Source organism: Arvicola amphibius, chromosome 6 (assembly GCF_903992535.2).
Source record: "Arvicola amphibius chromosome 6, mArvAmp1.2, whole genome shotgun sequence".
In the NCBI taxonomy this organism is placed as follows: Eukaryota; Metazoa; Chordata; class Mammalia; order Rodentia; family Cricetidae; genus Arvicola; species Arvicola amphibius.
The window spans coordinates 25158318-25170647 of NC_052052.2; the positions used below are offsets into that span (position 1 = coordinate 25158318).

A 12330-nucleotide genomic window follows, 5' to 3' on the forward strand; every position below is an offset into this window, starting at 1 on the left:
ACAGGCAATTGTAAACTGCCTAATGTGGATGCTAGGAACCAAACTCTACAGCAGCAAGGCTCTTAGCCACCTAGTCATCTCTCCGACCCCCTGTTTGGTCTATTTCAGTCTACTGAAGCTCTCTTCAGACACTGGGTGGAAACCCAGCTGCTCATCACTTAACAGGCCAATTAAACTGAGAGACAAGGTATTGAGACAGGTAAGGCAAGTTAGTTAACAAAATCAGCTAGATGAGAAGATGGGAGACTCCTGTATCTGTCTTGCCAGGGAGCTTACAGAATGGGAAAAGATCTTCACCAATCCCACTTCTGATAGAGGGATGATCTCCAAAACATATAAAGAACTCAAGAAACTAGGCATCAAAATACCAAATAATCCAATTTAAAAATGGGGTACAGATCTAAACAGAGAATTCTTAATGGAAGAAACTCAAATGGCCGAAAGACATTTAAAGAATTGCTCAGCATCCTTAGCCATCAGGGAAATGGAAATCAAAATGATTCAGAGATACCATCTTAGACCTGTCAGAATGGCAAAGATCAAAAACACTGATGACAGCTTATGCTGGAGAGGATGTGCAGTAAGGGGAACACTCCTCCACTGCTGGTGGGAGTGCAAACTTGTACAGCTACTTTGGAAATCAGTATGGCGTTTTCTCAGAAAATTGGGAATCAATCTGCCTCGAGACCCAGCAATACCACTATTAGGCATATACACAAAGGGTGCACATTCAAACCACAGGAACAATTGCTCAACTATGTTCGTAGCAGTGTTATTCATAATAGCCAGAATCTGGAAACAACCTAGATGCCCCTCAGCTGAAGAATGGGTAAGGAAAATGTGGTGTATTTATCCAACAGAATATTACTCAGCAGTAAAAAAACAATGACATCTTGAAATTTGAAGGCAAATGAATAGAACTAGAAAAACACACCCTGGGTGAGGTACCCCAGACCCAGAAAGATAAACACAGCATACACTCACTCATAAGTGGATATTAGATATACAGAAAAGGATAACCAGGCTACAAACCACAACCCATGAGAAGCTAGGTAACAAGGAGAACATCAGGAGAGATGCATGGATGCACCTGAGAAAGGGAAATAGGCAAGATGTCCGGAGTAAATTGGGAGCAGGGTAAAGGGGTGGGGGAGTTGGGTGAGGGAGAGAGAGAGAGAGAGAGAGAGAGAGAGAGAGAGAGAGAGAGAGAGAGAGAGAGAGAGAGAGGGGAGAGAGGGAGAGAGGGGGGGGGGGGGGGGGGGGGAGAGAGGGAGAGGGAGAGGGAGAGAGAGAGCGCAAGGAAAGAGATACCTTGTTAGAGGGAGCCATTACAGGGTAAGGGAGAAATCTGGTGTTAGGGAAACTCCCAGGAATCTACAATGATGTACCTAGTTAAGACTCCTGATAGTAATGGAGAGGGTTCCTGAACTAGCCTTTCCCTTTAATCAGATTGGTGATAACCCTAATTGTTATCATAGAACCTTCATCGAGTAACTGATGGAGGCAAATGCAGAGATCCACAGCTAAGCACTGGGCAGAGCTCCCGGTGTCTAGTCGAAGAGAGGGAGGAGGGATTATATGAGCAAAGGGGTCAAGATCATGAGGGGGAAACCCAGAGACACCTGACCCAAGCAAGCTAGTGGGAGCTCACTGACTCTGGACTGACAGCTGGGGAATCTGCATAGGACGGAACTAGACCCTCTGATTGCGGGTGACAGTACTGTGGCAGTCTGTGGGGCCACTAGCAGTGGGGCCAGGATTAGCCCCCAGTGCATGAACTGTTTTTTTTTAGAGCCCATTCCCTATGGAGGGATACCTTGCTCAGCCTTGGTACAGGGCAGGGCGGGGGCTTGGTCCTGCCTCAACTTGATATGCCAGACTTTGTAGACTTCTCATGGGAGGCCTTACCTTTTTTGAGGAGTGGATGGGAGATTGGGTGAGTGGGGAGGGGGAGGGGAGGGAGTGGGAGGAAGGGCGGAGGGGAAATGTAAAACAAAAAAAAAAAAACCTTTTTGTTTGTTGTTTGTTTTTCGAGACAGGGTTTCTCTGTGTAACAACCCTAGCTGTCCTGGAACTAGCTCTTGAAGACCAGGCTGGTCTTGAACTCACAGAGATATACTCACCTCTACCTCCCAAGTGTTGGGATTCAAGGTGTGCACCACTACACCCAGTTTAGAAGAGGTTTATAAAGGGACCTAGCAGGAAGCCGCAGGATGGTGGGCTCCCTATTACAGGGGTGGGCTAGAAGATCTACCTCTGATCCTAACAGCCCAGATGTGAGATGTTCTTCAGGTCTGTAAAACTCCAAAACAAACATCATTATTTCCAAAGACTCTTCTTGTCCCTGATCAAGTTGCTCACATGCCGCTCCTGACATAAGACGCAATGAGCAGGCTGGAGGGGCAGCTGCCTAAGAACCTCCTGCTGATTGCCAAACTTACCATAGAAAGAGGAGTATCTTCAGTTTCACCTTCGATTTCGCCTGTGTGCTCTTTTTCTGAAGGGGCCAAAGGTGCCTCCCCACACTTTGGTTTAGTTTTATAAGACAGGGTTTCTCCGTGTAACAAAGCCCTGGCTATCCTGGAACTTACTTTGTAGATGTGGCTGGAATTCACAGAGATCTGCCTGCCTCGACTTCCCAAGTACTGGGATTAAAGGTGTGTCCCACCATGTCTGGCTTTTTTTTTGGTTTGTAAAGGTGGCCTCTTGAAGTTGCTCTCTGGGTCCTTCACAAATGTCAGGGTATTTGGAACTTTCCTTACCTTCTAATATAAGAAATGAGAGTAATATAAATTCACAATACACAGAAGAATTATTCCACAGCATTTCCTCCTTTTTGTCTAATTAAAAAGGAAGTTTTTAACCTTCACATAGTAAAACTATATATAACAAAACAGTTATTATGTAAGAATTACAGTTATAATATCCAGCCCATTGTGTTTGACAAATTTTAGAGAAAAATACTCTATTATTTATTTTTATTTTATGACTCTAAAGTTTTATACCAAATTCACCTTTTATCATAACTAAGGAAAACTTTAATTATGATTATTTAGTCTTCAATTCCATCAAAACCTCCAGAAGGATGAAATATTACCCAATGACAGAGATATCTGGCTGTCTGGACTGTCACCTGTTTTTCTGTGATATTGGGGCATCCATCTTTGACCCACAGGCCTCATATATCTCACAGATATTTCTGAGCAGGGAAGTTTGAAGGACAATCCTACCTCATCTTGATAAAGTTTAGCAGTTGCCTTTTTGCACTAAATACTAACCTATATTTCTTAATTATACGTTATATTTTCAGATGAGCTGCATAAGCACAATTTCCTAAATAAGAGTAGAAATGTACATAAAGTATAACAAAATTAACTTTAAATTTGTATAAAAATCAAAATTCATACCAATGTAACATATTTAAAACTAGTAGTTGTTTCTTTAACTACTACACTTTTACCTTATCATTTTTATATCCCCCTTTTCTTTTTTTTTTTTTTTTTTTTTTTGGTTTTTCTTTTTTTTTTTTTTTTTTGGTTTTCAGCGTCTTTACTACAAGACCAAAAGCAGAGGACAAAGACCAGATGCATCTGAGGCCATTCTGGTCACATCCATGGTTAACTTAAAGCTGTGGCAGAGGTATCAAGTGTACTGACAGGTGCTAGAGCCACAGGGGAAACCGTGTGTGGCTGGCATGGCGAAGCTCAGCAAAGCTCGGTGGGGCTGATGGCACCTGGAGCCAGGGGGATGCAGGCTGGTCTGTTTATTATAAACATGCACTTTTTAAACCAAACCACTCAGTCCCTTTTAAACAGAGACAGGATGATAAAACCCACGATTTCCAGAGGGGCCTGGATTATGTCATGAGACCGACTGTCCCTGGGCCTAGGGAAACTGCTGTATTAACACAAGCCGGATTAATTTGCAAAGTGTGACTTCAGGTCAAACATATTCACAGAAGGGCAGTTTCGCTAGGAGTGGCCAGGTAGGCTGTCTTTCTTGTAACTGGTCTGCTGACTGCTATTGTATGTAGCTTTTAAAAAATGGGCTGAATTTCAAAATACAAAACTTGGAGGGCGGGGGAGTTAATGCAAGTGCATTAGCAGTGCAGGCACGGGTCACTCTGCTCCGCCCAGTGTCCAACAGTTTGTGTTCAGCAGAAGTGGGCGGCCACATTCTGCTCAGCATGCTGGAGGGGCAGGGCAAGAAGAACAAGCCCAGCAGGGACACTGGAGAAAACATTTATGTGGAGTTACAGAAGGAACACGGTGGCATAGGGACAGCCAGTATTTCTGCCTTCGTATATCATGTTGCCAAGGTGTCCAATATCCAACTAAATATATACAATTTGCTTGACTATTCTATCAGGCACCTAAAGGGACCATGCTTGCATTCTCTCCAACCGCTGTGGGTAGCTTGAGGTGGCACACCGAGTCCCCTCCACTTTGGTTTTCATGGGGACACGAAGACTAGAAGCCTATTTTGCCCCTGGTCATGGAGTAACCCAGCTTGGCTTCGTTGTTAATGAAGGACATGAGCCCCACGTAGGTCTCGATGAGGAGTGGGCGCTCCAGCACCAGCACACTATTCGCCTGTCCTGGCAGTGGGCTTTCCTTCTGGGCTTTCTTGACAGCTTGGATCAGGAGAGCCTTGAAGCTTTCCAAATGGCACAGAGACGCGGTCTTCTCGTCCATGCCAGCCATCGGGTGTTCTATGAAGGTGGCGTAGGGCATATTTGTGGACCAGGGGTTCCATTTGTTGAGCGACTTCGGAGGGAACTGGAACTCTCCACAGGAGATGGTGTCCACCGCGCTGAGCGCCACCCTGACCACCTGCTGGCACTGAAGGCTGATGAAGTCATACTTGCAGATGAGCAGTGACTGGTCGGTGACCAGCACCAGCCGCTCCTTCTCGTTGTTCCAGTGGTCCACCTCGGTCAGCAGCCACACCCCCTGGATCTCGCCGTCCTCCACGGGTCGCACGACGGCGCGGATTTCCTCCACCGCCTGCTCGATGGTGCCGGGCCGGAACACGAAGTACTCCTTGACGCGGGCGCGGCGTGTCGGGTCGTGGACGCTCAGCGGCCACAGCGTCTGGCGCAGCGGCGTGCCCGTCCCCGGCCGGCCCGCTCCCGCATCCTCGCCGGCCGCCAGCAGCGCCGTGGGGCTTGTGCCCGCCGAGTCCACCGTGTCCCGCAGCTGCAGCATCGCGCCGCCGCCACCCGCCGGCCCCACCGACGCGGCCGCCCTTTTTTTTGGTTTTTCGAGACAGGGTTTCCCTGTAGTTTCTAGAGCCTGTCCTGGAGCTAGCTCTTGTAGACCAGGCTGGCCTCGAACTCAGAGATCTGCCTGCCTCTGCCTCCCGAGTGCTGGGATTAAAGGCGTGTGCCACCACCGCCCGGCCTATATCCCTATATCCCCCTTTTCTTTCCAGAACAAGATCCCTGGTTCTAATCTCTTTTGTTCAGCTTTTTTCCTAACCAATCCCCCTAAACTATGGCAAATATTCATAAGCCACTGAACAACCAAAAGTTGCCCACCCCACCTCTTGGGAATATGGGCATCTGTTTTTAAAATTACTTCCTGTTGTTTGGTGACAATGACATCTTTAGGGGACCCTAAAAAAATTGGGATAATTTTTTATCATGGGATCACTAGTCCTGGGATCACTATATGTATTATCTGTTGTCCAGTCTCTGTGTAGTGGGGAAGTGCAGGGCTTATCTTGAGTCCTGGTTAGAGTAGTCTGTGAGGCTGGACCATCTCAGCTAGCCACCTTGAAATTGTCCTAAGCAGTTTGTAGTTCAAAGCCAATCTTTTGGTGGTGTTTGTTAGCTTAGTGGTGTTACCACAGTCCAGGTGGAGTCATCATTGTGGGACCCCATCCTCCTGATGGAGATTTCAAAGATCACTGTTGGACATGATCATAATTCACTGCAGAAAATTTAAACATTTTAAATGTCGTATGCAGCCAATCTCGAAAAGGTCAAAGGATCATAATTTGTCATGTACATCTAGAGTACAAAAACTTATTCCTTGTTACCTGATAGAGACCCAAACCTGAAATCATGTACAGGAAGTTAGATGATGCCTTTTTCTAGAATTAGTTAGTACTCTATATGACCATTAATATCATGATAAAAAGTTTAAAATATATATTAATTTTATAAATTTTGAGATAATATTTATACTTTAGGAAAAGGGTTAGAGTCAAGATAAAACCACATAATTATGAGATTTATGGCAATAGATAGTCCCTTAATTTTGGTTTTTCTTCTGTTCCATATCAGGTGGCTATTCTGATGTGAGACAAAGATTTTGGATTTGTCTTTAACAAGCATGCTTGAGTTCAGAGAAGGAAGACAATCACACTCCAACTCCAAAGCCAGCTCTAATTTTCAATTGAACTGGGATTAGAAAAGACCACTTGCATTATTTGTCTGTAGAGAACAGCAGAAATAAACATTTGGGAAGATTTAGGAAATTTTATTTTGCTGGAAATGTGATATATCAATAGAATAATTTATGCTTTTTCTTGGGACACTTTCTTTAGGTGATTTGTTCTTTTTCTTCAGATGTCTCATCATTAGTCCATTGGTCTTCAGATTCCTTAGTTGGTGTCTTCATTCTCCTAGAAAGACAAAAACAAAGCCTTGCTCCAACCTTTACTTGGGGGAGGTTCCCTTTGGGCAAGTTATATCTAATCAATAAAAATCATTTGCCGGGCGGTGGTGGCGCACGCCTTTAATCCCAGCACTCGGGAGGCAGAGGCAGGCGGATCTCTGAGTTCGAGGCCAGCCTGGTCTACAAGAGCTAGTTCCAGGACAGGCTCTAGAAACTACAGGGAAACCCTGTCTCGAAAAACCAAAAAAAAAAAAAAAAAAAAAAAAAAAAAAAAATAAAAATAAAAATCATTTATTAGTTCTATAAGTTAGTTTATATTGAATGGTCATGCTGTTTGATGGACTACTCACCTCTTTTAATCAAGAGGTCTCTCTTTTTTAAAAATCTAATCTTTGTCAATTTTGATGGTATCCATAGTTTTTCTTCTCCTGTGGAAACAAAAACAAAACATCTTTTGCCATGAGGAAAGCAAATTCCATATGGAGTTTCTCAATGCCTATTATCTTCTTTAGAAGTAGATCAGTGCCACCAGGAACAAACCTGTCTCATGTTGAGAAAAGTCTAACTTATCAAAATATTTTAAATGCCATAGTCTATAGGTCTTTGAAGTAGTTGAAGGCTACCTATCTGTCTGAAATATGTTACTGTTTAACCCTGAAAAATATACCTAACATTATTACAAGTTTGATTGTCATAGGTGGCTAACTACCAACCTGCACATCTTGCTCCCTCTGTGTCTCCTGGAAACTCCACTGACTCTGCCCTTCTTCCTTCCAGCATTCTCAGTTTGGTTGGCCCACCTATGCTTCCTGCCTGGCTACTAGCCAGGCAGTTCTTTATTAACCAATGAGAGTAATATATATTCACATATATATTATAATATATATATATGTACAGAAGGATTATTCCACAGCAAGATATGGCTGCTTTAAGAGACTCTGCCATACTGATACACAAAGTAGAAACAAAAAGCTAAGCAAAAATGACCGTGTTGTCACCATGCAGGGCACCAACTTCCTAGAACTGGGGTGGTTGAATATATTCCCTGGTCAAACACACCTCTGGATGCCTGTGAGCCTAAGGTTAGGCTCTTACAAACCTGAGGAGAGGGTGGAATCAGCCGCCAAAGCTGAGGCAGAGGACCCAGAAGTATTTTAGCAGTTTAAGGTTTTGCTCATGCAGACAGAGAAGCCTAGAGATACATAATAAAGCAGTTTTTTTTAAAAACCTCTAAACAAGTTACAGTGTGCTTAAAAATGTGTGTAGGCTTAACAAAGAAAAGAAAATGGGTATAGACAGTCATAGAAAAAAGTAAATAGTTCATAAAGAAAAAAGTAAATAGTTTATAAATAATGAGGAAAGAATAAGCCACGTAGAGATGGACATACACAGGGAGTTTGGATCCTGTGTGTTGCTGTGCTGACTTTAAATTGTTTGGATGCTTATGAGTGAATGACAGCTGCTGAGAGGCATGGGATTGCAAGAGGGAGAGCTGAATTAGACCAGTCTAGATACTTTAGGAATACCTTAACTTTAAAATGGAAGTTAGAAAATGTACTGCATTGGAGAAGTGGTATGCATTTGATTCCACAGGAAATGAAAGGCTGTGGATTCATTCAAGGTTGATAGAGATCAAGTTTGCTTGGGGAAGACCCCTGAAAATCCTGGCTGCAGACATAAAGAAATAAACCTAGAAACATTACAGGACAGATGACGTGTATTCACCTGCTCAAACATAAAACAAAAAATCATCTTTGGCTGGCTTGTGTACAATGTACCTTCCATACTTGTGTTAATGCAGATATGTATGTTACCTTTGAAAGTTTGTGTGGTTTCAGAGCAAGGGGACCAGACAACAGTGAAAATGGGTGGCCCAGGTGATCCAGTCTCTCAGAGTGCCTCTCTTGCAGGTTCCTCAGAGTTCTGCATCCAGAACAGCTTCAGGGCTGCTGGCTGAAGTGGTCCAGACTCAGACTATTCTAGTTAGGATTGCAGATAAACCTTGTACTTTTTCATCGCACAGAGACTGGACAAATATGTTATCCATATTTTTCCCAGGATTTGATCATTATCTCAATTTTCTCAGATTCCCTAAAGATGCCTTTGTTCCCAGACATATGGGAAGCAATCTAGGAACATGACACCCACATTCCCAAGAGGTAGGGTGGACAGTGTTTGGTCATTTGGTGGATTACAGATGTTTGTCATCATTTAGTTGAAATGTAGGAATATAAGGCAAAAAGAACCACTAACCTCAAATATTTTGCATTGATATGGATTTTCTTATATTGATACAAATTTAAAGCTATTTTTGTTATACTGTGTTATGTTTCTCTTGTTTGGGGTGTTATGCTTATGTAGTTCATTTAAGATGTAATATATAATTAAGAAATGCAGGTTAGTAGTTAGTCATCTATAATAATCAAACTTGTAGTCAGGTATGTTTCAAGGTTAAATTAATGTATTTAAATAGATAAACTACAAACACTTCAAAGACCTACAGAATATGGTATTTAAGATGTTTAATAACCTAAGTCTTTTCAGGACAGTGAGACATGTCTGCTCCTGGCAGTACCAATTTACTTCAGAAAAGATGATGGGCATTGAAGAAACTCCATATAGAGTTTGCTTTCATTGCGGCAAAGCTATCCCTTTGGGCAAGAAACTGCTTTTGCCTTGACTGCTGGCAGTATGCTGTACAAATTGGACAAGCAGAACACAAAGGAAAATACTGCTTAACTTTGCCAAAACAAAGCAGGATACTCCTTCAAAATTCTTGCTTCATAGAAGAATCTCCAGATATTCTAAGCCTATAGTCTGAAGATGGATGCCTCAACATTGCAGAGGAAGTTTAGGTGACTATCCAGGTAGTTAGATGTCTCTGTCATTTTGGAAGTGGCTTGCACTGCACTTCATGTTTACTCAGGTAATATTATCTCCTTCTGGGATCTTTGATGGAGTTGAAAACTACATAGTTACAGTTACAGTTTTCTTTAGTTATGATAGAAGGTAAATTAGGTACAAAACTTTGGACTCATCAAGATAGGATATGTAATGGAGTATTTTCTCTGAATTTGCCAAATACAAATGAACTAGATACTGTAAATGTAACCCTTACTTTATAATTGTTCTTGTTGTACATAGCTTTACCATGTTAACATTAAAACTCTTTTTATTTAGACAAAAGGGGGAAATGCTGTAGAATATAGTTAAAGTACTGCATAAAGGTGTGTTACATTTGCCAATGCTGCATTTGTTTAATAATGTAAAGATGTGTTGCATTTGTTTCACCTTGCTTGCCTAAGGCACTTGATTCGTCCAATAAGGAGATGAATGGCCAATAGCGAGGCAGAGAAAGAATAGGTGGGGATGGAAGGCAGAGAGAATGAGTAGAAAGAGAAATCGAGGAGAAGAAGAAAGAAGAGAATGAGGAGAAAGAGAGGGCCACACCCTGGGCCAGCCAGACATGAGAAGTAATGAAAGTAAAATATGCAGAATAAAGAAAGGTAAAAACCCCTGAGGTAAAAGGTAGATAAACAGAAACAGGTTAACTTAAGTTAAAAGAGCTAGCCAGAAGCAAGCATAAGCTAGGCCAAGCATTCATAACTAATATTAAGTCTCCATGTCATGGTTTGGGAGCTGGTTCATGGCCCAAAAGAAAAGCCTGGGGCCAGCCTGGTCTACAAGAGCTAGTTCCAGGACAGGCTCCAAAGCCACAGAGAAACTCTGTCTTGAAAAACCAAAAAAAAAGAAAAAAAAAAGAAAAGCCTGGTATATATTTTTTAACTCCTTTTGTTTGTTTGTAAAGGTGGCCTCTTTAAGTTGGTTTCTAGTCCTCCACAAACATCAAGGTATTTGGAGCTTTCCTTGCCTTATAATAAAGAAAGAATTTCAATTCATTTTATACTAGATCTAAAAGGAATATTTTTTTTCAGTGATCCAGGATGCCATTAATTTGAAATGGTCTTAAAAGTTTCAAAGGGGAAATCTTACTAATTACTCTAAACACTTTTGAGGAAAACCAAAGAGATATGCTGGTCCCTATCACATATCAGAACTTATGAAGAACATACAGCATCAAGACCCTGCATATGATGTATGGGGCTGGAGAGAAGATGGACCAGAGGACCAAAACTCAGTTCCCATCATCCGTGTCTAGGGCCTCACAACCACCTGTAATGGTAGCTCTGGCGTGAGAGGTCCTTCTGTCTATGTGTTGCTTTTATTGGTTAATGAATAAAGAACTGCTTTGAGCCTATGACAGGGAAGAACAGAACTAGGCGGGGAAAACTAGGCTGTACACTGGGAGAAAGAAGGGCGGAGTCAGAGAGACACCATGGAGCCTCCACCAGAGGCAGACATGCTGAAACTTTGCCAGTAAGCCACTGCCACATGGCAATACACAGATAGTAATACACAGATAGAAACGGGTTAAATTAATATGTAAGGGTTAGCCATTAAGAAGCTAGAGCTAATGAGTCAAGCAGTGATTTAATTAATACAGTTTCTGTGTGATTATTTCGGGGTTAAATGGCTGGGAACCAATAAGCTACCTCCCTCCAACAGTAGCTCCAAGAGATCTGATGCTCTCTTCTGGTCTCTGTTGGCACTGCATCCATAGGCACAAACCCACACAGAGACCCGTTTGGAGAGACAAATCAGTTACTACAATAGACTAGAGATCATGAACAGATTTATATATGGAAATTGGATCGACAGAGAGGGTACAGAAGATAAAATGAATGAGGAGAAAAATGACTATCGCTTTGAAAAAATAATTAATTGAATCCCAACTTCACAGACATCATGCGCAACTCAACTCCACTTAGATTGGATTAATGAATTAAATGACAAGTACGAAGCTATTAATAGAAGTTGCATTAATCTGGATTTTGCAGAGAAACAGACTGGGAGAGGGAGAGAAGGAAGACAAATTTATTCTAAGTGGTTGGCTCTCATGATTATGGAAGCTGAGAAGCCTGAGGGTCTATGCTAGGCAAACTGGAGGCCCAGGAGAGCTAATGACCTCCTTCCAATCTGAAACCCAAATCAAGGGACAAAGTCTCTATTCCAAGGCAGTCGGGCAGAGAGAAAGAATTCTTTCTGTCATGTGAAGGCTACACTAGAAACCACAGACATTCTCGTCTCTTCCCACAATGTCAGAATTCACTGACTGACAGAAACGCAGTCTCACAGAGAGCCTGGACTACTGGTTTCGCTCAGTAGTTGTGGCCGTCGGCAATCACAGGTTCTTTCCTTCCAACCTCAATTTTTAATTTTTTTAAAAATAATATTTTGCTGGTGTGGTGCTGGCACAGGCCTTTAATCCCAGCACTTGGCAGGCAGAGGTCTACAATCCCAGCTTGGTCTACAGAATAGTGAGTTCCAGGACAGCCAGGGCTATGCAGAGAAACCCTGTCTTGAAACAGCCCCCCATTACATTTCTGTATTTATTTATTTGTGTGCGTGGATGTGTGGATTGGCACAGACAACTTGTGAGAGTCAGTTTTCTCCTTCTACATTGTGGGTCCCAGGAATTGAACTCAGGTCATCAACTGTGTGAAAAGTACTCCCACCTACCCACTGAGCCACCTTGCCGGCCCCCAATCTTAATTGTTAATATTAACTCTCAACTTATACATTACAGCTCACACACACACACACACACACACACACACACACACACACACCCCACAAAATAGCTACA

General features: G+C 42.5%; 1 protein-coding gene across 1 annotated transcript; it reads right to left on the reverse strand.

Moving 5' to 3' along the window:
- Positions 1-4225: 4225 nt before the first annotated feature.
- On the reverse strand, positions 4226-5235 carry LOC119817011 (tumor protein p63-regulated gene 1-like protein). Its single transcript, XM_038334154.2, has one exon. It carries the CDS (start codon positions 5205-5207, stop codon positions 4470-4472), a length of 738 nt encoding a protein of 245 aa, XP_038190082.1. The 5' UTR covers positions 5208-5235; the 3' UTR covers positions 4226-4469.
- Positions 5236-12330: the final 7095 nt, after the last annotated feature.